Here is a 20,604-nt window from a genome sequence, read left to right on the forward strand (position 1 = left end):
GTTTAGCTATTTTCTTGGAAGGACCAGGAATCTGAGGTTTCTTTTTCTTATTGCCCTTTTTCTTGTTGGACTTTCCAGCAGAAGAAGATGCAACCAAAGCTACCTCTTTTCCTTTATTGCCTGGCATATTCTTTTGGGCAATAACCAGCATGTTGAGTAAACCAGCTAAGGTGCATTCCTGTTTAGTCATATGGAAATTTGTCACAAAATTCCCAAAAGACTCAGGAAGGGACTGAAGGATCAAATCCGTCTGTAGTTGGAAATCCATGTTGAAGTCAAGATGTTCCAACTGCTCAATCAGCCGAATCATCTTGTGGACATGATCCCCAACATTCTGTCCCTTAGACATCCTCATACGGAATAGCTGTCTAGATATCTCATACCTAGCATTCTCTTTGTGCTCACCATACAACTCTTGTAGGTGAAGGAGGATCTCACTCGCACTCTGCATGTTCTCATGTTGCTTCTGTAACTCATTACTCATGGAAGCAAGCATGTAACACTTAGTTCTCATATCATGCTCCTTCCACTTATCCAAAGTTTCATGTTCCTCTTGTGTGGCCTCTGGAGGTAAGGGACCAGGAACATTTGAATCTAGAACATATCCTATATGTTCAAGGTTCAGGACAAGTTTCAAATTTCCTAGCCAATCGCATGATTAGGTCTGTCAACTGTTGTGATCAAGTATGCTTGCAAGGATATTGGATGGTGGTGGTTGTTTTGTGCTCATTTTTATCGTAAAATTAAGCTGAGAAAATAACCAGATTAATTAGTAAATGTATCATGTAATTAACCAAAATGATTATGGTCTTTTAATCAAATTGGTCCTCCCACTAACTTAGCGAATCCTACACTTCCAAAATAGAAAACGGAAATCCTAGTTGGATGGATTTCTAGTGGGTGATTGAATTCTTATAATTCTATTGATCATCATCAGGTACATCCATTATTGGAATTACAATAAACTATAAGTGAGCAACTCCTTGCCCATCACATTTCATGTGAGGTTCAATCCTTTACCTAGCCCCTAATGCTCAAAATCTCAGGTACATCCATTATTGACTTATCTTGCATTAGTTAAGTTGATCCCATTGAGGATAATTATGCAAATAATTTTAATGTCCTCAGGTACATCCAATATTGTCCACCAAACCATTTACATATTTACAACATCTCATGCTTAACAATTATTCTTAAGAAAATCTCTTAAATTAATTGCATCTCATGCAACTATTTAAAATTTCTTAAAATAATTGCCTCAATGGAGGGCTTATGTTATAATTACTTTAATTATAGCATTTCCAACTTAATCATTTGTTTGGAAGATTTTATAGCCATCATAATTACTATTAAGGTCTCACTTTGCACATTATCCATTTAGCATGCATATATCATATAATTGCATACATTCCCATACATCTCATGTATTCATGGATAAGCAGTAAATATGGTATGATCATGGACTTTCTAAGGGATTCAATTCTGAGCCACCAAGAATTGAATCAGGGCATTCCTAGGTGCATTTCATTCATTCATTTTACAAGAGTTGCTGAAGGAGTACATAATCAACACTTGATATTGAATTCCTCCCACTGGTCCCACCAATGCTCTTGACCTCCTTGAACTTCTTGCAATCCAATATTACATTGTAATCCTTGGCATGCCAAGGCGAATTTACAAGAACTTAAATAAATGAAATTACAACCCAAAAATATTACAAACTTAATAATACATGCCCAAAATAAATTAAAATAAATTAATTAATTTACAATCCCAAAGAAACATAAAAGAAATAAATCCAATCACATTGGTCTTTTATAGTCCATGATCATCCATCATGCATATCACTATTTAACAATTAAATAAAACATACATACTTAAATTAAATTGAATATCTCATATTCAACTTAAAAATCCAGATTTGAATATGATTCAAATAAATTTAAAAATTCAGATTTGAATCTCATTCAAACAAATTTAAAAATTCAGATTTGAATCACATTCAAACAACTTCAAAAATTCATATTTGAATCATATTCAAACATTTTTTAAAAAATCAGATTTGAATCACATTCAAATATTTTTTAAAAAAATCAGATCTGAATTTTATTGAATCAATTTTAAAAAATCAGATTTAAATATGATTCAAACAACTTTAAAAATTCAGATTTGAATCACATTCAAACAACTTTTAAAATTCAGATTTGAATCACATTCAAACAATTTTTAAAATTTTGATTTGAATCATAATTTAATTGTGTGATTAAAACAACTAATTAAACACTTTAATTAGTCAAAGAATAGGCCTTAGATCATACAACAATTGCAGAATTAAAAGCCAAAAAACAATTTTTAAAATTTTGATTTGAATCATAATTTAATTGTGTGATTAAAACAACTAATTAAACACTTTAATTAGTCAAAGAATAGGCCTTAGATCATACAACAATTGCAGAATTAAAAGCCAAACCTTGAACCACCCAAGGAACCATGGTTGCCGCCACCAATGGTGGCTTCACCATGTGTGACGCCACACCTCATGATCCAAACAGCAATGAATCTCTTGATCTCATGATCAAACACACAATTAAATTATATAATGAACAATCTAAATGGCAAATATAGTGGCTCTGATACCAATTGAAAGAACGAAAGCGTGAAAAACACAAGATTATACCATTGAATTCAAAAATTTTCACCTAGGGTCACATGCAACATGCAAGATTTATTTTTATCTATTTGATTTCAATGATAAACAACATATTAAAACTCTTTTAATATGTTTTTGGATCTGTATTTGCCATTTAAGATTTTAAAATTAATCAGATTAATTTTAGAACTCTAGATTAAATTAAGAATGATTACACTAACCTCTTGATGCACTGCAGCGTGTCTGCGCCTTTGAGATTCGTCTTCAGGACACCAAATGTTGTCCCTCTAGCTTGTCCACACCAAGAACACCTATGGCAGCCCCTTGAACAGCCTCTAAAGCTTTTTCTATTAATTAGAAATTCAAGTTCTGCCTTTTAAGAGATTAGAGATGTAAACAGGACACTAGAAACAATTTCTAGTGTTCTTAATTCAAGAGATTGATGGCTAATCTCTTTGAATTGATGAGAGATGAAGAGAAATAGCTGGAGAGGCTCAAAGTGGCGTGACAATTGAGAGGAGAGGCTGCTGGTTATGTTTTCTTTTCATAACCACACTTAAATAGCTAGGTTAACACATTAAACCCTAGCCACATGTCACCTTTTGATTAGCTCTAGGTTTAAGTGACCCAATCACATTGTGCCAAGTGTCAAACCTATATTTAATCTTGATTTTAATCATCTTACATGATTAAAAAACATTTGGCAAGCATATGTGTAATCCCATGTGTCACCATCTCATGGTGCCACGTGTCACACTGTGAAATGACCAAAATGCCCTTGTGTCTTAATTTTGAGTTCTTAACCCAAAATAATTATTTTCTTCTTCTAATTAATTTATATCAAATATAAATTAATTAATTAATCTCTATTAATTAATTTCTCATCAATTAAATTCATATTTAAACACTTTAAATATAAATTTAATTTATGCTACATCCAATAATCTAGATTTGGTTTCAAGTCATGCTAGGGACTTTGCAATTTAATTGCAAACCAAACCTATTTAATTAATCAATTAAACTCTTTAATTAATTAATTAAATCATATTTAAATAGGTGATAACTTGTGTATGTGTGTGACTTACTAGGCTCATCACTAATTGGCAATGAGACATGATATCAACTCTTAATATCATCAGAACTCTTTCTTACCATAAATGATTTCTCTAAATCATTTTATGAACCTCATAGACCATGGTTAACACCTAGCATAGCATGCCATGGCCACCCAATTAGTAATAAGAATTACCTTAAATGAACCTATAATCATATGTTACCATGCACTAGAATCTCTCTGTTACAAAATCCCAACTCAAGCCGAGTCATGGTTTATGTCAAACTCCATTTGCTATGAATATTATGTTCTCTTTTAATTCCAGTTCTTGATTAAAAAGATTTTTCTCATCAGAAACTCTTTTCTGAATAAATCTATCTGTCCTGGCCAGGAACTTGAAACATCAAGAACAATTAAATGAACATAGGATTTTATCTCTATTTACTTAGAAGAACAGATTCCATCTTGATCAACACCTACCTCCATATATAACTAGTAGGAGCCAACACATGCCCATATACCCATACAGTACAAGTATGAAAGCGATCAAACTCAAACTACCTATATACAAGATAACTGTGCTATCTCAGGTCTAAAGATTATATACACTGATATGATTTATGACAAAACATTGACAAGAGTAAACTCCATGTGCTTGTCATAAGTGTCACTGGTTCGGCCTACTTATCATTTATAAGTGCCTATCATGTTTGTTATATGGCATGAGACTCACCATTCCATCTTATTTATATCTCATATAAATAACTTGGGAACAAACATGAATACAATCTTTCTGGATAAGTCATGTCCTTATTATGAAGTATCCTCGATTGTGAACCTATTTATGATACTTTGTGCTAGAAATATTGTCACTCATATTCTTAACAACTTAAGAATAATATTTCTAACAAAATATCAATTGACCTTTTCTATTACACATAAATATATTATGTAAACGGAAAAGTGGAAATGTCTTTTATTAATAAAATTATGTACAAGATACATACTAAATGATATGCTCTAGGGCATACTACTAACAATGTGAGTGCTCCAAATTATCTTTTTTGTGAATATTATTTGAATTTAGTTAAAATATGTTTGTATATATTGCATTTCATACTTAGGAATGCATCAGCGTTAGATAGTTATAGAAATTGTATTTAAAATCAATATCTCACATTATGAGTCGAATGCTCACCTTGTTCAACTATTTTTCCCAGGTGATAAAAGAGCTCTTTGAGATTAACATGCTTTCTTCCTCGCAGGTTACTAACAACAGATTTGTTATGTTATTATTTCCTTATTTATATTATAGAAACTCCGCATGTACCAGGGGTATGTTAAATTTTTCTGAGATTGTAATAACTAATTTAGTTGGGTGTTGTACGAATTTATTATGTGATTGTGTTTGAATGAGAGAGCTGAGCTCCCATTTGATAATTTAAATTGCTGAGAATTATGAGGGTGAGCTGAGCTCTTGTGTTGTGATGACAGGTCGAGTGAGTTATTGCTCCCCGTTAAGTAGTCCAATTTATGGCCGGATTCTGTTCAGTTGTTTTCTTAAAATTGGACTACAATGATTGGGCTAGAATTAGTTAGGCTTACTATGGACTTTGAGGGCCTTATGCTAACCTAAGTCTTAATATCGATCCGGCTCAGAATTTGGGTTGTATCAACTAGATTCAATTCAGATCTTTGCTTTTAATAATTTTTTATTGTATGGGAACAAGCTGATTGATAGAGGTGAGTTTTGACTCGATTATCATATGTGATGATCAGATTAGGACAAGGAAGCTCGCAATTTCCCGATTCTCTCTCCTAGCAAAAATTAACAAGCCTACTATCACCTTCTATTGTTGACAGGGGTCTCTAAGGCTGCCAATATGAACTAAGGTGGGCAAAGGGTCTCGTCGAAGCACAAGTAGTCGACAGTGAAGAGTGGATCTATGTCAAAGAAGAGAGGAAGGGCGAGGGAAAAGAGAAGTGTCGAGGGAAGGAGTGTTTCAGAGGAAAAAGTTTTGGCCCATTTTTTTCCCACAAAAATTATAATATAATGTTATATTAAAATATATAATACTAAAATAATAATAAATTAATAATAATAACAAAAACAACAAAATATAAATTAAAATTATTACATATTAAAGCTAAAGTAAAGAGAAGGAGACCCTCTCTTTATATAGTATTCTTATTTAATTTTTTTAAATTTTTATTTTTTTTATTTTTCTATATTTTGGATGGACCAATTAATTAATATTTTTTAAATTTAAAAATTAGTATTTTTATATAATTAATAATCATGATTATAAGATTGAAAATATAACTATTTTAATTATATTTATTGTATATTATTATTTATTATAAATTTAAAATTAATATTTTTACATAATTATTAATTAAGATATTGGATCAAAGATTTTTTTTTAATTTAAAAATTAATATTCATTTATAATTACAACTTTAAAAATCCAACCATATTTAATTATATAATTGAATATTAAAAGCTTATTATATATTACTGTTTTTCTATCTTGTGATTTTTAATATTTAAAATTTTATAAATTATTGCATTCTTTTATTTTTAGGAGTTTTTATTTTTATTTTTCTATATTTTGATTGAATAAATTAAGGATTTTTTTATAAAATAATAAAATTGAGAAACTGATATAAAAGGCATTTTAAAATTCAGATATATATATATATTTAAATTTGTTCTAATACAATTAAAATTTTTCTTAATTTATCTGTATTTATGTTAAATTTAATTATCATTACTCTAGTATTATATAAATTCATTTAATTTTGTATCTTTCGATTAATAATTTATATATTTTACGGAACATAAAAAATAAAGAAAAAATATCCAAGTACAATAAATATTAGTGTATTTTATTAATTCAAAATTTATTATATTATGAATAAATAAAATATATATAGAAAAAATAAAAATAAAAAAATTGCAACTATTTTTATAAAAAATGACTTAAATTTAATTATACGATAATTAAACTGTTGATATATCTTTTTAAATAATAGACATATTTCTTTATTTAAATTACAATCATACTCCATTTGTCCCATAAAAATAGCCTTACTTTTTTTTATTTATTCTAAATTATAATTTTTTTAAGTAAATTTTTTTAGTTTTTAATATTTTATTTTAAAAATAATTTAATACTATGGGTTATTTAATTTTTTTTTAATAGAATAGTATGAGTGAATGGTCCCAAGCCCGGAAAAAAGGAGGAGGGTTGCAGTAGGTGACAACCAGCGTAAAAATTTCGTCACACCCTATGATATGGATTCAAATGATATAAACGTTGGGGCTTCCTCTACTAATGACGCGCTACATCGGAGCCCGGGTGTAGTGATAAATATGCAAGGGTGTAGGGCGTTCACCAAAAGCGACATGCCATGCCGGCGCCCGGGTGTGGTGTTAAGTGAGCAAGGGTTCCCACATCATGGACGGGTGTGGGTAAAGAAGTTAGTCCATAGGACAGATAGTAGAACAAATAGTGAAACAGAACACAAGATAGACGTAGAAAACAATAGAAGATATTATAGAAGGAGACCAATTAGGAAGGAGCAGGATAGGAGGAGGATCAGGGTTGGTAATTGGAATGTTGGATCACTTACAGGAAAATTAATGGAGCTTGTGGATACCTTGGAAAGGAGAAGGGTGAATATTGCTTGCATTCAGGAGACTAAATGGGTAGGAGAGAAAAGTAAGAAAGTGGGTAATTCAGGGTACAAACTGTGGTTTACCGGTGTAACACCCCTGATTTTTTATATATTATTATTGGGCTTTGTGTAGGTATCCTCAATTCGTGGAAATTCGACAATTGTCCGGATCTGTAAATTTCCGGCCAGACAGACCAGCTACCGAAAAAATCTCCGAATTGGATCAAGGTTTTGGCTACCCCACCATTGTCAGGCATCCCGAGCGCGTTCCCGAAGTCGAAATCGGCAAAGGTAAACCTGAACCTTGCTTTTTCGTAATTTTCTAGTGCTTAAATAGGATTAAAAATCCATAAAATATTCGTGGTAGCTTAGAAAATTACGATTCTTTTTGCAATAGCTTAGTAATATTTCTAAGGACCGCGGGGCAGAGTTTTATAATTTTTAGAGCTTATTTGAGCAGTTTTTGAAAAAATTATCAATTATAAGGACTAAATTGAAATTTTACATATTGTGATGGATGATTGATTTGATGGGCCCAGGAGGGGCTGTGTGATATGATTGACCTGTGGATATATGGATTGTAAATATAGAAGTGTGTTTTGAGCCATTTTGCAGGTTGGGTAGGTTCTAGGTATAGGGGAGACTCTGCCGGATTTTCGGCACGACTTAGGACGTATTGGTCTTTTTCTTTGTTTGTATTGAGTCATTTATATTAAAAATTATAATGTAATTGTCAGGTGAGTCGAATGACCTTCTTCCTCCGCCACACGATGACCGTTGTCAAGTCTGTGAGTAAAATATTAATTTTAATTGTAATTTCGGTATTATTATATGTTCAGCATGCCCATGCATCACTTATATGCATATATTTATGTAGTTAAACTCTAGGCACGATTTATGTTGCATTGATAACTGTTAAAGTGCCATGAGTGTTGTTGTGGTAATTTGGAGTAGTGTGCGTGTGTTGGCGTGCGTGTGATGTGGTGTGGACTATGGATAGGACGGGTAGTCACGGCTTGAGTTCTTCGCTGGGACCCGATCCTTCGGGGGGGTAGTCATGGCTTGAGTTCTTCGCTGGGACCCCCGATTTGGTTATTAAGTGGAAGTCCGAGCTGAGTTCTTCGCTGGCACCAGGTTGGATTTAAGAGAGCTGTATAGGGGATCAGCTCCCATATATTATGATTGATGTTACAGGGTGCGTGAGTGCTCCAAATTACCTTTTTGATGTTATGATGTGAAAATGTTGTTGATGTTGCATTTCACTCTACAGGGTGCATTAGTTCTAGATAGTTATAGAGATTATGGTTAAAATTGATATTTTACTCTCTGAGTCGAACGCTCACTCCTGTTCAATATTTTTTCAGGCTACAGGAGGATTTTATTTTGGTTAACCTGCTTTTCTCCCTCGCAGGTCAATTATTACTGTTTGTATAAACTTATTAAATCTTAGAATTTCCGCATGTGTTAGAAATGTTTATTTGATTTGGGTCTGTAAACTAAATTATTATTTTGGGACCTGTAAACTTAATATGCTATGCATGTTTGATGGATTGGATGAGGGAGCTGAGCTCCCATTTATTATTATGTTGATGAGTATGTGGAGGGTGAGCTGAGCTCCCAAAATGACTATATATTGTGTTTACAGGTCGGGTGAGTCAAAAACTCCCCGTTGGAAAGTCCATTTTTATGGCCGGACTCTGTCCGTTTGTTTTCTTGAAATTGGGCCCAAATGGGCCTTAGAATTGGGTAAATGAACAGTTAAGGCTTACTACGGGCCTCGGGGGCTTTAGGCTGGCCCAGGTCCTAGTGCCGGTCCGGCCCATAGGTTGGGTCGTAACAACCGGAAAGGAGAGAAACAAGAACGGAGTGAGTATAATCATAGACAGAATATTGAAAGACGCAGTAGTAGCTGTGAAAAGAGTAGGAGATAGAATTATACTAGTAAAGCTAGTACTAGAAGGAGAAACAATAAATATAGTTAGTGCTTATGCCCCACAAATAGGACTAGACAGTGAGAGTAAACAAAGGTTTTGGGAAGATATGGATGATTTAATGCAAAGCATACCGAATGAAGAGAATGTTTTCATTGGTGGAGATTTGAATGGACATGTAGGAAGTGATAGACAAGGTTATGAGAATGTTCATGGAGGTTTTGGTTTTGGCAGTCGAAATGAGGAGAGAAAAAGCATCCTGGATTTTGCTATGGCATACGACCTAATACTAGCAAATACCTACTTTATAAAAAGAGAGTCACATTTAGTGACTTTCAAAAGTGGGCAACATAGAATCCAAATCGACTTCCTCTTAACCAGGAAGACAAATAGAGCTCTATGCAAGGATTGCAAGGTCATTCCAGGAGAGGCTTTAACAAGTCAACATAGGTTGGTGGTCTTGGATGTCAAGTTTAGGAACAATTCAAGTAAGGTCAGAAGAAATAGTGTAGCTCGAACAAAGTGGTGGGAGTTCAAAGGAGTAAAGCAAGTGAAGTTCAAAAATGAGCTTCTCGAGTCCAAAGTATGGAAGCCAATGATATGTGGATACAGATGGCATCAAAGATTAGAGAAGTAGCTAGAAAAGTACTTGGAGAGTCTAAAAGACATGGACCACCCTCAAAAGAGAGATGGTGGTGGAATGAGGAAGTACAAAAGGCAGTGAAGAGAAAAAGGGAATGGTATAAGAAATTACCTAAATGTGATAATAATGAGGCATATGAACAATACAAGATAGCAAAGAAAAAGGCAAAAAAGGTAGTTAGTCAAGCAAGAGCACAGGACTTTGAAAAGTTATATGAGAAACTTGGAACTAAATTGGAACTAAAGAAGGGGAGAAAGATATTTATAGATTAGCAAGGAGTAGAGAAAGGAAATGTCAAGATCTCAATCAAGTTAGGTGCATTAAGGATAAAGAAGGAAAAGTGTTGGTGAAAGATGAGGACATTAAAGAAAGATGGAGAAATTATTTTAATGATCTTTTAATAATAGTCAAAATGGTAATAGCGTGAATATAGATTATAGAACAATAGAAAAGAATGTAAATTATACTAGAAGGATTCGATCTTTAGAAGTAAATGAAGCACTTAAGAGAATGAAAGTGGGTAAAGCCTGTGGACCCGATGAAATACCAATTGAAGTGTGGAAGTATTTGGGAGATATGGGAGTGGCATGGTTAACTAAATTATTTAATAAGATTCTAAACTCAAAGAAAATGCCTGATGAATGGAGAAAGAGTATTTTAGTACCTATTTTTAAAAATAAGAGAGACATACAGAGTTGCTCAAACTATAGGCGAATTAAACTCATGAGCCATACTATGAAGTTATGGGAGAGAGTTGTGGAGCATCGACTACGTCATGATACTTCTATCTCTCTCAATCAATTTGGTTTCATGCCCGGTCGTTCAACTATGGAAGCGATCTTTCTCATTAGAAGCTTGATGGAGAAATATAGAGATGTGAAGAAAGATCTACACATAGTTTTTATTGATTTGGAGAAGGCTTATGATAGTGTTCCAAGAGAGGTCTTATGGAATGTGTTAGAACAAAAGAGGGTATCTATTAGGTACATACAAGTATTGAAAGATATGTATGAAGGAGCAACTACTATTGTGCGCACAGTGGGAGGGGACACAAGAGATTTTCTGATCTCAATTAGATTACACCAAGGATCAGCCATAAGCCCTTACCTTTTTACATTAGTTTTAGATGAACTGACGAAACATATACAAGAGAATATTCCTTAGTGCATGACCTTTTAAATTTTAATAATTAATCCTGAATTGATAGCCATTAAGAAAATAGTTATTGAAAATACGCAAAAGTTATTTTAATATTTAAAATTCATTAACTAATAAAATTTAAAATTTAAATTATATGTATTGCGGTTATAAAAATTAATTAAAGAATAATTAGGAATGGTAATGCATGAGTATTTTTTAATATTTAATTTGATAGTTTTTGAATATATAATTAAGCTTGAATAATTTAGGATAAATTTTAATTTAAATCAGTAAATTTAATCATAATAATATAATACCCTTATGTGGATTAAGAAGAAAACATATTTTTGCACAAATTGATAAATTTTTTAAATTAATTGTGTTTTTATAAAAAAAAAAACACAAAAAATTTAAATTAAAAGTTGATGGAAATAGAAATTTCAATCCACCAGCAAAGCTCTTTAGCGGGAAATAATCAATCATTGAACTCTGATATTTCAATGGCCCCAGCCTTTCCTCCTCTCATCTCTTTCCTCTCCAGAGAGAAAAATTGAAAATTAGGGCTATTCATCAATGGAAGGCAGTGAAAGCGAGGCGGTTTTCGAATCGCTGAATCTAAAACCCCGAGTTCTCGTCAACGAAATCCTTAACACCGTCGAGAATTTGTTCGATGACGCTTTCGATTTCTATCATCAGTAAGTCTGGCGTTTCACATTTCCCTACCCTGGGTGCATATTTTGCTTTTTTTTTTGTGCCCCTCTTTTCCTATCGGTATAGAATTATCTCAGTCTCTTTTTGTAATTTTTGTGAATGCTTGTTGTTGCAGAGAAGCTTCGACCCTTTTGAAAACCGAAGGCACTGATAGATCTCAACATATAAACCAGGTAAACTAATTTTGTTCTTTCTATTTCTCAAATATAATCTAAGGCAAGCCTTCAAATTTGTTTCAATTCAATTTGTTTTTCTTTTAATTCTTTCTAGCCCCCTTTCTCCCCTTGGAGTCTAGTCTGGTAGTTAGTAAAGCCATACTTCCAAATCCTTATCTGGGTTCTCATTTTAAGTAAAATAACGAAATGGGTATAGATTTAAATTTACAAGGATCATCAATCAAGTTAAAATTTAACGTCAAGCGTTTGCCCAGCTGCTAATTGTTTTTTATTTTTTTTTATTTTTTTGGGGCATTTCTTACATTGCTAGTACTATTTGCAAGATGCCATTATTAATTCTTCCTGTTGGGTGCTAACTCCCTGGTGCTTCTGATTTTTCGTTGTTTTTAGGGTATTGATCATATTCGCAATGTAATACTATCAAATATGGGAAGAAGATTGGGTATGTGGCAGGAATACTGTCTTCGCCACTGTTTTGCAGTGCCTCAAGGTTTCTCTTTACCAAAAAGTGTATGTTCTCTCTGTTAGATGTTTGGTTTCTCTTCATGCAATTTTGCTTTACTTTGTCACATGTATTTGTTAACTACTACTCATTTTCTTCTTTCATATTTAATATTTTTTTTTCCTTTTAACTATTTTTTGATTGATTACTTAGATTGTATTACCAACTATTTTTATTCATTGGAGATTGTGCTACCACATTTTGTTTATCAGATTGTGGTGATTGCAACTTTGCTAATCGTTAGCAAGTGCAATTTTATCTTCTCATGCAATAGTTTTTAGTGTGAGTAATATCTTTCTCCATTGTTTCTATTTGCAAGATTAATCAGTTTTGTCATCTTTTCTTTAGGTCAAGTATTATAATTCAATTAATTTCTAGGAAGTTAAGTTTCATTTGAGATCACATCAATTTTGTAGCGGTTGCTGATAAATACCTTTTGCACATGAACATCTAGAAGCTGATGCTTAATTAATGTCATTGGCAGGTAGACAGCAGATGCATGCTTTCATACAAGTGATATTTTAAGCTGGTCAATATGGATTATGCCGTTATGGATGTAGAATTTTAGTGGAATTAAAATGATTTCCCATTTGATCTACTGTTGTCCTTGAGAGATAATGGTGATGGTAATTATGCACATTTTCAAGTAGAGGAATAAGAAAATGTTGCCTTCATGTTAATTGAAAAAGCAAATTGATGCAAGGTCCCTTTGAATAGGTTTAAGGGGAAAGACTTTTGTAAACTTTTCAGAAGTTTCAGTTGGAAGAAGCTTCTGATGAAGAATGAAGAAATATGAGAGGACGTGTATAGTTTGTCATGAGCTTTTTCTTGACATGTTTGATTTGATGACTTATTTTAATTTATGTTGCCAGATTTTGCATGTATAATGATGCTACATTATCTGCATTTTGTGTGTTTTGAATTATAATGGTATTTGCAAAGCACTATAAAAATGTTCAACAATTAGAGACTAGTGGAAATGACAAAAGAAAGGGCATAACTACATAGAAAAGGGAATACGTATATTTAAACAATCTAATATATAGGAAATTAGAGGTGCTATTCGTCCGTTTATGTGGCAAATCATTTATAATGTGAAATCTCGTCCACATTCATAAATTTTTCCTATTGTATTTTTTGTGGTAGCGTTTGTCCTTAGAACACATAATCGCATCTTCTTGGTGATCCACAGGGAGTAATCAATTTCTGATTATACTCATGACTGACATCTTCTTTATAATTTATAATTTTTTTGGAAGGAATCACTGGATGAAAGTATGACATGCCATGATGTGATCTGTGATCCAGATCTGGATGCACAGTTGGATTCCTTGAGAAATAGGCTTACTTTGGTAAGAAGAATTTTGTTTTATCATATTGCATGAATTTCCATCTGTGTGAGTTGTGTTGAAGAATTTTGCAAGGACTTCCATCTGCATGTGGTTATGTGTGAGTGTGTAAAATTGACTTTCCTTGTTGTGGAAATTCATTCTATAGATTGGGAAGGAGTCCTCTGAAATGAATCGCGAGCTTCAAGCATTGGAAAGACAATCTGCTTCAAGTGATAGTTGTGCTGCACTGGTCAATGAAGCATTACAGCTATATGAGCAAAATTCTGCACATGACATGCTTCTAGGTAATTGTTTAAGCATTTAATTATGTTCAATTTCTAGTTGGCATCCACATAATGTAAAATTATCCTAAAGAGATTATGAATATTGCGGATATTATTTATATGAATTATGAAGATACGAGATTTTGTAGGACTTAGTTTTTAACTCATTGAAAGTACCATGAATCATGTACCTTTCTCAATGGAATTCTCATACTACGGGTCTCTATGCAGAACTGTCCCCCAGTCATTGATGATTTAAGTGGTTTAACATTATGTGCCACATGGCAATATTTTTGTTCCTTTGCATTATTTCTACTTTATTTCTTGAATTTTTTTTAGTTATTTTCTTTCCATACTTTATGTTGTAACTACCTTGAAGTCTTCTAAACAAGTTCTCATTCCCAACCACACCGACCGGATGCAGAAGTTCATTTTTATGCCTGTACATCTTGTACTTTTAACTGTTAGCAACCTTGGGCTCTGCCCTCTGAGGTATTGCCTTTCAGAACAAATAATTATCTCTCTTTTTTATTTATGTGCATCTTATATTTGGCCAAAAGAGGAGATTGACCTTTTGAATTTGTGTTCTCTTGGACTCATTGAAAAAAAAAATCACTTGAAATGCAAGAATCCTCGTCAACTCTTAGTTGATTATATTTCCTGAAATTTGTTGAAGGCAAAACTATCAAACAATTTATATTTCTGTTGCTAATTACTCTCAATAATTGCTTGCCATAGAGATGATGAGAACTGCATCTGAACTTCGTACGAAAGTAGAGAAACTGAGGACCAAAAGGATCGAAGATGCAGGCTGCATCAGAACAAAGAGGATTTGTGATCCAAACAGAGATTTGTTGACATCAAATCATGGTATGGGTAAACACTACAGCAAGATTATGTTGTTCATGCCCCAAATAGTTCAATGAAATATTTTGTGTTTCTATAGTGTAATATATGTATTTTTTTTTTCTTTCAAGGCCTTTTCAATGCAAAGTTGGAAGATCTTCAAGAATTTCTTGGTGATTTAAAGAAAATATGATCGTCATACGTTGTTTGCTGTACTTGCTGTAGGGTATGTTTTCCCCCTTTGATAATAGGTATGTTCTCTCCTGTGCTATCTGCGTGGGTAGACATTTGGCATGAAAATTGTTGGCATTTAATTATCTTTGATAGAGAACATCTCATAAGATTTGAACTGGACTATGTTGTCTTTGCATGGAAATGAGCAGTAGAAATGTTTTTGCCAGAAAATATGGCTCCAGATTATGAAGGCCCACGCATGTATGTGTACATATATATATGTTTGCTTTGAATGGTTGTGAAGTAGTGGAAATGATGTGACTCATGAATCCTCAAAACTCCTGTATGGAATTCAGTGATGAAGATTATGAGCCTTAATGAAGACAAGAAACTAAAAATCAAGAAATACTTGTACAGCAAAAGAACCCGGGAAGTTGCACAAGTTCATGAGCTGATGAACATGTTTGTTTTCCATGGCCAAATGATCCACTATCCCTTATAACATCTGGCACGAAGCCCTAATTACTTTGTAGTGAATAGATTGGTTAAGCCGACTTAATCAGGGAAATGTGAAAAAAATAATCATCTAAAATAAGCACTTGTTATTTTTTTGTAATTTAAGTCGATAAATTCAAAATGAGTGATTAAAATTTTACAATTTTCAAGTGGGGCTGGTGTAGTGGTGAATGTACACTACATCTTGACCAATTCATGGAATTGATAGCTTGGGGAGGACTCCACTTTGCACTTCTAACGCCTTTTGTCAATTGCAAAACAAGAACGGTAAATTAAGTAATTTTTTTAATATTGGTATTAAAAGTGGAAATAAATAAGTAATTTTTTTTAATTTTGGTATTAAAAGTGGAAATTAACGGGTTTTTTAGTATAGTATTCTTATAAAAGATATAAGTAACCTATTTATTTTTCTTATTTGATTAACTAACAATAATTAAGCTTATCGTATTAATATAGTTTGCTATAGAATAATTATAATAACTTGAAATTAATAAAGTTTTTTAACAGGCACATATGCAAGGTGTATGTATGTACAAGGATTACTCTTTTCTAAAATTTGTCTAAAAATGTTAATTGCTTTTGATATGTTTTTCACCAAAAACAAATCAATATGGCAATGGGGCTTTTTGAAAAAGGAAAATGGATTGGCCCATGCAAGTCTCGAACCTGCGACCTTCGCATTATTTGCACGACGCTCTAACCAACTGAGCTAATACGCCAGTTAATGAAAAGTGTTATAGTTAATTATTAGTATCCTTATTCTATTTCATTTATATTTCAACTAAATTTTAGGGAAGAAAAAATGGCTGTCTTCTTTGCCATTGTAAGTATTATTTTTGAATTGCACCACTATTACTACATCTCTCTCTCTTGATTGGTTTTTTTATAAACATTATTATTTTATTATCAAAATTGAATCCAATTGAAATTTTAAATATTAATTAATTCAATTTATTTAAAACAAATAACATTCCCAGAAAAAAAAAATTTGCCCCTTTTTCTCATTTGAATATGTCATTTTCAGTTTCACAAAAGATAATAAATAGTAACACATTCCATCATTTTTGTGGGTTTTTTTTTTTTGAAATGTTTTTATCTTTAATTTTGAAACGGAATGCCTACTCCTCATTCAATCTTTATATATTTAGGTGATCAAGGTTTGATTTTCAAATTAAAATCAAATTAATTTAATTTAAAATTAAATTATACTTAAAATCAATCAAATTTAAAATAATTAAAATAAAAATAAAAAATGGAATCATTGTGTCCGATTTAATTTTAAGCAAATAATTAAAACTTCTCTTAAAAAAAATTTAATCATTAATGTCTTCAAGAGGCTAATTATCAGCCAACCCAAAAACAGAGCCATAATTCAACATCCAATCCTTTCATCAGTATTCTAGTTTTATTATTATCTATTAAACTACACACAAATAATTTCTTACCATGGTGAAATTATATTATGAGGGGTGAATTGGAAATGATGGACTTATGGAGAAATAGCTTATAAGATTTGGACATTGTTTGGCTGCAGACTCTAGCTTAAGGAGTAATGATTGTCACTCTGAAAAGTTTCTTTTTTCTCATGAAAAAAAAAAAAAATATTGTCATCACTGAATTAAGTGTAGCAAATATTATAATTTTATACTTATAATCACATGAGATCTACTTAAAAATATATAGAATGAAATGATTGTAAGAAAATATTCATATCCACTGCATTAAATAATATCACATTTAATCATCTCAAAAATAGATTATTATTTCATAAACGCAAATGAAATAGTTATTAATAAATAATATATTTAAATAAATAAAAGTAAAATTCACTTAAAAAAATAAAAATTTAGATAAATTATTATTAGTTTCTAAACTACTTATATTTAGTTTCCCAATTATAATGAAATTAATGATTTGATCATCGAGTTTTAAAAAACATATTAGCTCATTTTTAAATTACTAATCACATAAAAATTAAAATTAAAATGACCTCAAATCAAAACGAATTCAATCCTAAATTACTAACAATTGAAATGAGCTGAAATCGCTTAGAATTAGTTTAATTTTATTTATTTTATTATTTAAGTATGAACTATCAATTATAATTTAGACTGATAAGTGATTAAATCTGTTAAGGACTTATTTGATATTAATATTAAAATTAATATTGAAATCACTTTTTTAAATATTATTAATTAAAGTGTATTAAAAATTAATTTAAAATTAAATTTATATGGCATAATAATATGAAGTGCAAAATAATAAAATTATTTTTTAAAATTATTTTTTTAATAATATTTAAATGATTTTTTTTTTAATTTTGAAAAGCACTTTCTTGATTTAGAATTTCACTACCAAACAGGTCTAAAAATACTTTCAATTGCGATCTCAATGCCAAAAGAAAATAGATTAAAAAAAAAAAAAAAGTCGAATCCAACTGGATCAAAGCCTATTAGCAAAGCAAAACAGCGTGTGAATGGAACCACACCCAACTTTTTTCCTTAAACCCTAAATATAATAACCCAATAAAGTATAAAAGGGAAGGATAGCTCAAAAACCCTACTATCCGCCATCACCCGTAGTCGCAAGCCCTTTTCTACCTCCTACTCAGAGACTGATTAAGAGAGGAGATATGGGAAGTGATAGCGAAGCGGAGAGGTCGCAGAAGCTGGAGAAGGACAAGAAGAAGATGTTGGCTCTGTCTCCTATTGCCAAGCCCCTTGCTGGTAAAAAGCTCTGCAAAAAAACCCTTAAGTTAGTTCGCAGAGGTATGTTGATTTACATTTATAAATTTAGAACTTGTGCTTCTTTTCGTCCTTGTTTCTGAGAAAGAAATTAAGGGGCTTCTTTTTGTTCTATCATATTCCCATGCTTGTTTTGATTGGAAACTGTTGAAGATAACGGATTGAAACTTCAGTTGCCATCTTTTAGCTGTTTTTGTTTCTTTGCCACCTAGTTTGGTACTTTTGTAGTTTGATGCTGGATTTTGAGTATTTAGAGATTTCAATGCATAACACGATTTTGAGATTAGAACAAACATTTGAATCAGAGATGGGTTTTCTTAGTGATACATGTAGCTGAATTGAAAAGGGTGATGGTAATGGGTGTGATTTTTTTTTTAAAGGAAAGCTGTGTATTAGTTTTTGGTGCAATTGATAAATTTGATTTATTTATGCTACGCCTATGATGAAATCATTATATTGTTCTACTTCCAGCTGCTGAACACAAATGCTTGAAGAGAGGAGTGAAGGAGGTGGTGAAAAGTATTCGGCGGGGTCATAAAGGGTCAGTTATTCTATACATCATGGGATTTTGAAGCAATCCTATCATCTCTATTTAGTTTTTAAAACACAATTAATATTGTTTTTGTTTCTTCACATTATTAAACAAATAGGTTTCATGGATTATTTCCCTTTTCTCTTTTCATTTTTGAAGCCAATGATGGTCTAATGTTTCTAGAATCCTTGGCAAAGTTACATGGTATTTGTTTTTTAAAATTGAGGAAAAAGACTTGGACTGCATTTGGTTGTTGTAGAGTCATGTGCTGGTTATGCAATTTCTCAGTTTCATTTCTTAAAAGGACTTTGACAGGGATGTGGATATTTTGGTAATCTTGCTCCTCTTTTCTTGTTTGCTATTTTACTGTATTAGTACCCACTTTGTAGAGGTCAATCTATCATTTATGGGCTGCATTTTGTTAAATACATCTTTGTTTTTGTTATGTACTGATAGTTGGATCCCAGTCATCAAAGTTGAACAATTATGAAATTCTGCTGTTAATGAATTGATTTTAAACATGTAATTTAAATATTTATTTGATTTATGCACGGAGTAGCTTGATGTCAAAATTCTGAAATTGTTTTTAGAATCTTAAATGGTTTTTTTATTTGATGCAGGTTATGTGTTATAGCTGGGAACATATCTCCCATAGATGTAATCACTCATGTCCCAATCTTGTGTGAGGAGGCTGACATTCCCTATATATATGTTCCCTCAAAAGAGGTGATGCTTCTTTCTTCTTCTTCTTCTTCTTCTTCCCCCTTTTTTTTTTTTCCTTCTCTCTCTCTCCCCTTATTGCTTTCCCTTTGGGTGGCACTGGGTACCTGCTCTTCTTTCTTATTGTATCAAGGATGGCAGGGTCATGTTTATAATATTTCATTTTCTACTTTTTCTCAATAACTTTTAGCAAGTGCCTTTTGTTTTATGACAGCATCTCAACATATAACAGGACCTACAGTATCAGTAAATAAGAGTATAGGAATAGCTTATTAGTTATCCACGCCTACAAAATTTGTTCCAAACCTGAAAAGTCTTATAATTGCATATGCCTTGCCTTGCAATATCAGTAATGCCTTAATCGCATGATAAGTTTGAAGGTTCTTTTCCATTGTCTTCCAGGTTTCTACTTTGCTAATGTTAATTTCCCGTTCCAGGATCTTGCAAACGCAGGAGCCACCAAGAGACCTACATGTTGTGTTCTGGTGTTAACCAAGCCTCCAAAGGGGGAACTAGACCAGGAGGAACAGGAGAAATTAAAGGCAGAATTGTCTCAGGTTTCAGCTGATGTGTCTGAACTTACATCCTCTCTTTTCTAGTGGAAAAAATGACGGTTGTTGTAGTTTGGCTGATGTAATATGCAGTTGTTAATGTGATTTCGTTGCGGTTGGATGATGTACCAAAGCTTTTGTTTCCCCTTAATGGTAATGGCTTTCTCCCCCTTAAATTGCAATGATTGAGATAATTCATCTTTTGATGGGTATGATTCCTAGTCCGAGAATGAGTGCTTATTTGTGAAACAAATTGTTTAAGGTTTAAAACCATATCTGAGTCGTGAATACTAAAGATCGCGCCAAAGTTTTCCTCTCTAAAGACTTCGAATTCAATCAGATTGAAATCAGTGACTCTAGTCAAATTCAAATCAATTTTTTTTTTTTTTAAAACTGAAAAATAATTTCAATTATTAGA

The 20,604-nt window shown here is 32.1% G+C and overlaps 2 protein-coding genes across 2 annotated transcripts; both read left to right on the forward strand.

Moving 5' to 3' along the window:
- Positions 1-11,536: 11,536 nt before the first annotated feature.
- Positions 11,537-15,366, forward strand: LOC110640562 (protein MIS12 homolog). The gene is made up of 7 exons (XM_021791909.2): positions 11,537-11,794; positions 11,926-11,983; positions 12,377-12,496; positions 13,748-13,840; positions 13,986-14,124; positions 14,842-14,973; positions 15,081-15,366. The coding sequence occupies exons 1-7, from the start codon at positions 11,673-11,675 to the stop codon at positions 15,140-15,142; spliced, it is 726 nt and encodes a 241-aa protein (XP_021647601.2). The 5' UTR covers positions 11,537-11,672; the 3' UTR covers positions 15,143-15,366.
- Positions 15,367-18,102: 2,736 nt separating this feature from the next.
- Positions 18,103-20,368, forward strand: LOC110640577 (H/ACA ribonucleoprotein complex subunit 2-like protein). The gene is made up of 4 exons (XM_021791927.2): positions 18,103-18,407; positions 18,855-18,924; positions 19,536-19,641; positions 20,073-20,368. The coding sequence occupies exons 1-4, from the start codon at positions 18,272-18,274 to the stop codon at positions 20,232-20,234; spliced, it is 474 nt and encodes a 157-aa protein (XP_021647619.2). The 5' UTR covers positions 18,103-18,271; the 3' UTR covers positions 20,235-20,368.
- The last annotated feature ends 236 nt before the right edge of the window (positions 20,369-20,604 follow it).

The sequence above is a fragment of the Hevea brasiliensis genome, chromosome 2 (assembly GCF_030052815.1).
Source record: "Hevea brasiliensis isolate MT/VB/25A 57/8 chromosome 2, ASM3005281v1, whole genome shotgun sequence".
NCBI classification, from domain to species: domain Eukaryota; kingdom Viridiplantae; phylum Streptophyta; class Magnoliopsida; order Malpighiales; family Euphorbiaceae; genus Hevea; species Hevea brasiliensis.

What these genes read in the sequence shown, in the direction of transcription:
- LOC110640562 (XM_021791909.2), top strand. Translation starts at nt 11,673, where the DNA reads ATGGAAGGCAGTGAAAGCGAGGCGGTTTTCGAATCGCTGAATCTAAAA. An exon ending in TGAGAAATAGGCTTACTTTG is followed by an intron (nt 13,841 to 13,985) that starts GTAAGAAGAATT and finishes TTCATTCTATAG; the next exon opens with ATTGGGAAGGAGTCCTCTGA. An exon ending in TTTGTTGACATCAAATCATG is followed by an intron (nt 14,974 to 15,080) that starts GTATGGGTAAAC and finishes TTTTCTTTCAAG; the next exon opens with GCCTTTTCAATGCAAAGTTG.
- LOC110640577 (XM_021791927.2), top strand. Translation starts at nt 18,272, where the DNA reads ATGGGAAGTGATAGCGAAGCGGAGAGGTCGCAGAAGCTGGAGAAGGAC. An exon ending in CCTTAAGTTAGTTCGCAGAG is followed by an intron (nt 18,408 to 18,854) that starts GTATGTTGATTT and finishes TTCTACTTCCAG; the next exon opens with CTGCTGAACACAAATGCTTG. An exon ending in TATATGTTCCCTCAAAAGAG is followed by an intron (nt 19,642 to 20,072) that starts GTGATGCTTCTT and finishes TTCCCGTTCCAG; the next exon opens with GATCTTGCAAACGCAGGAGC.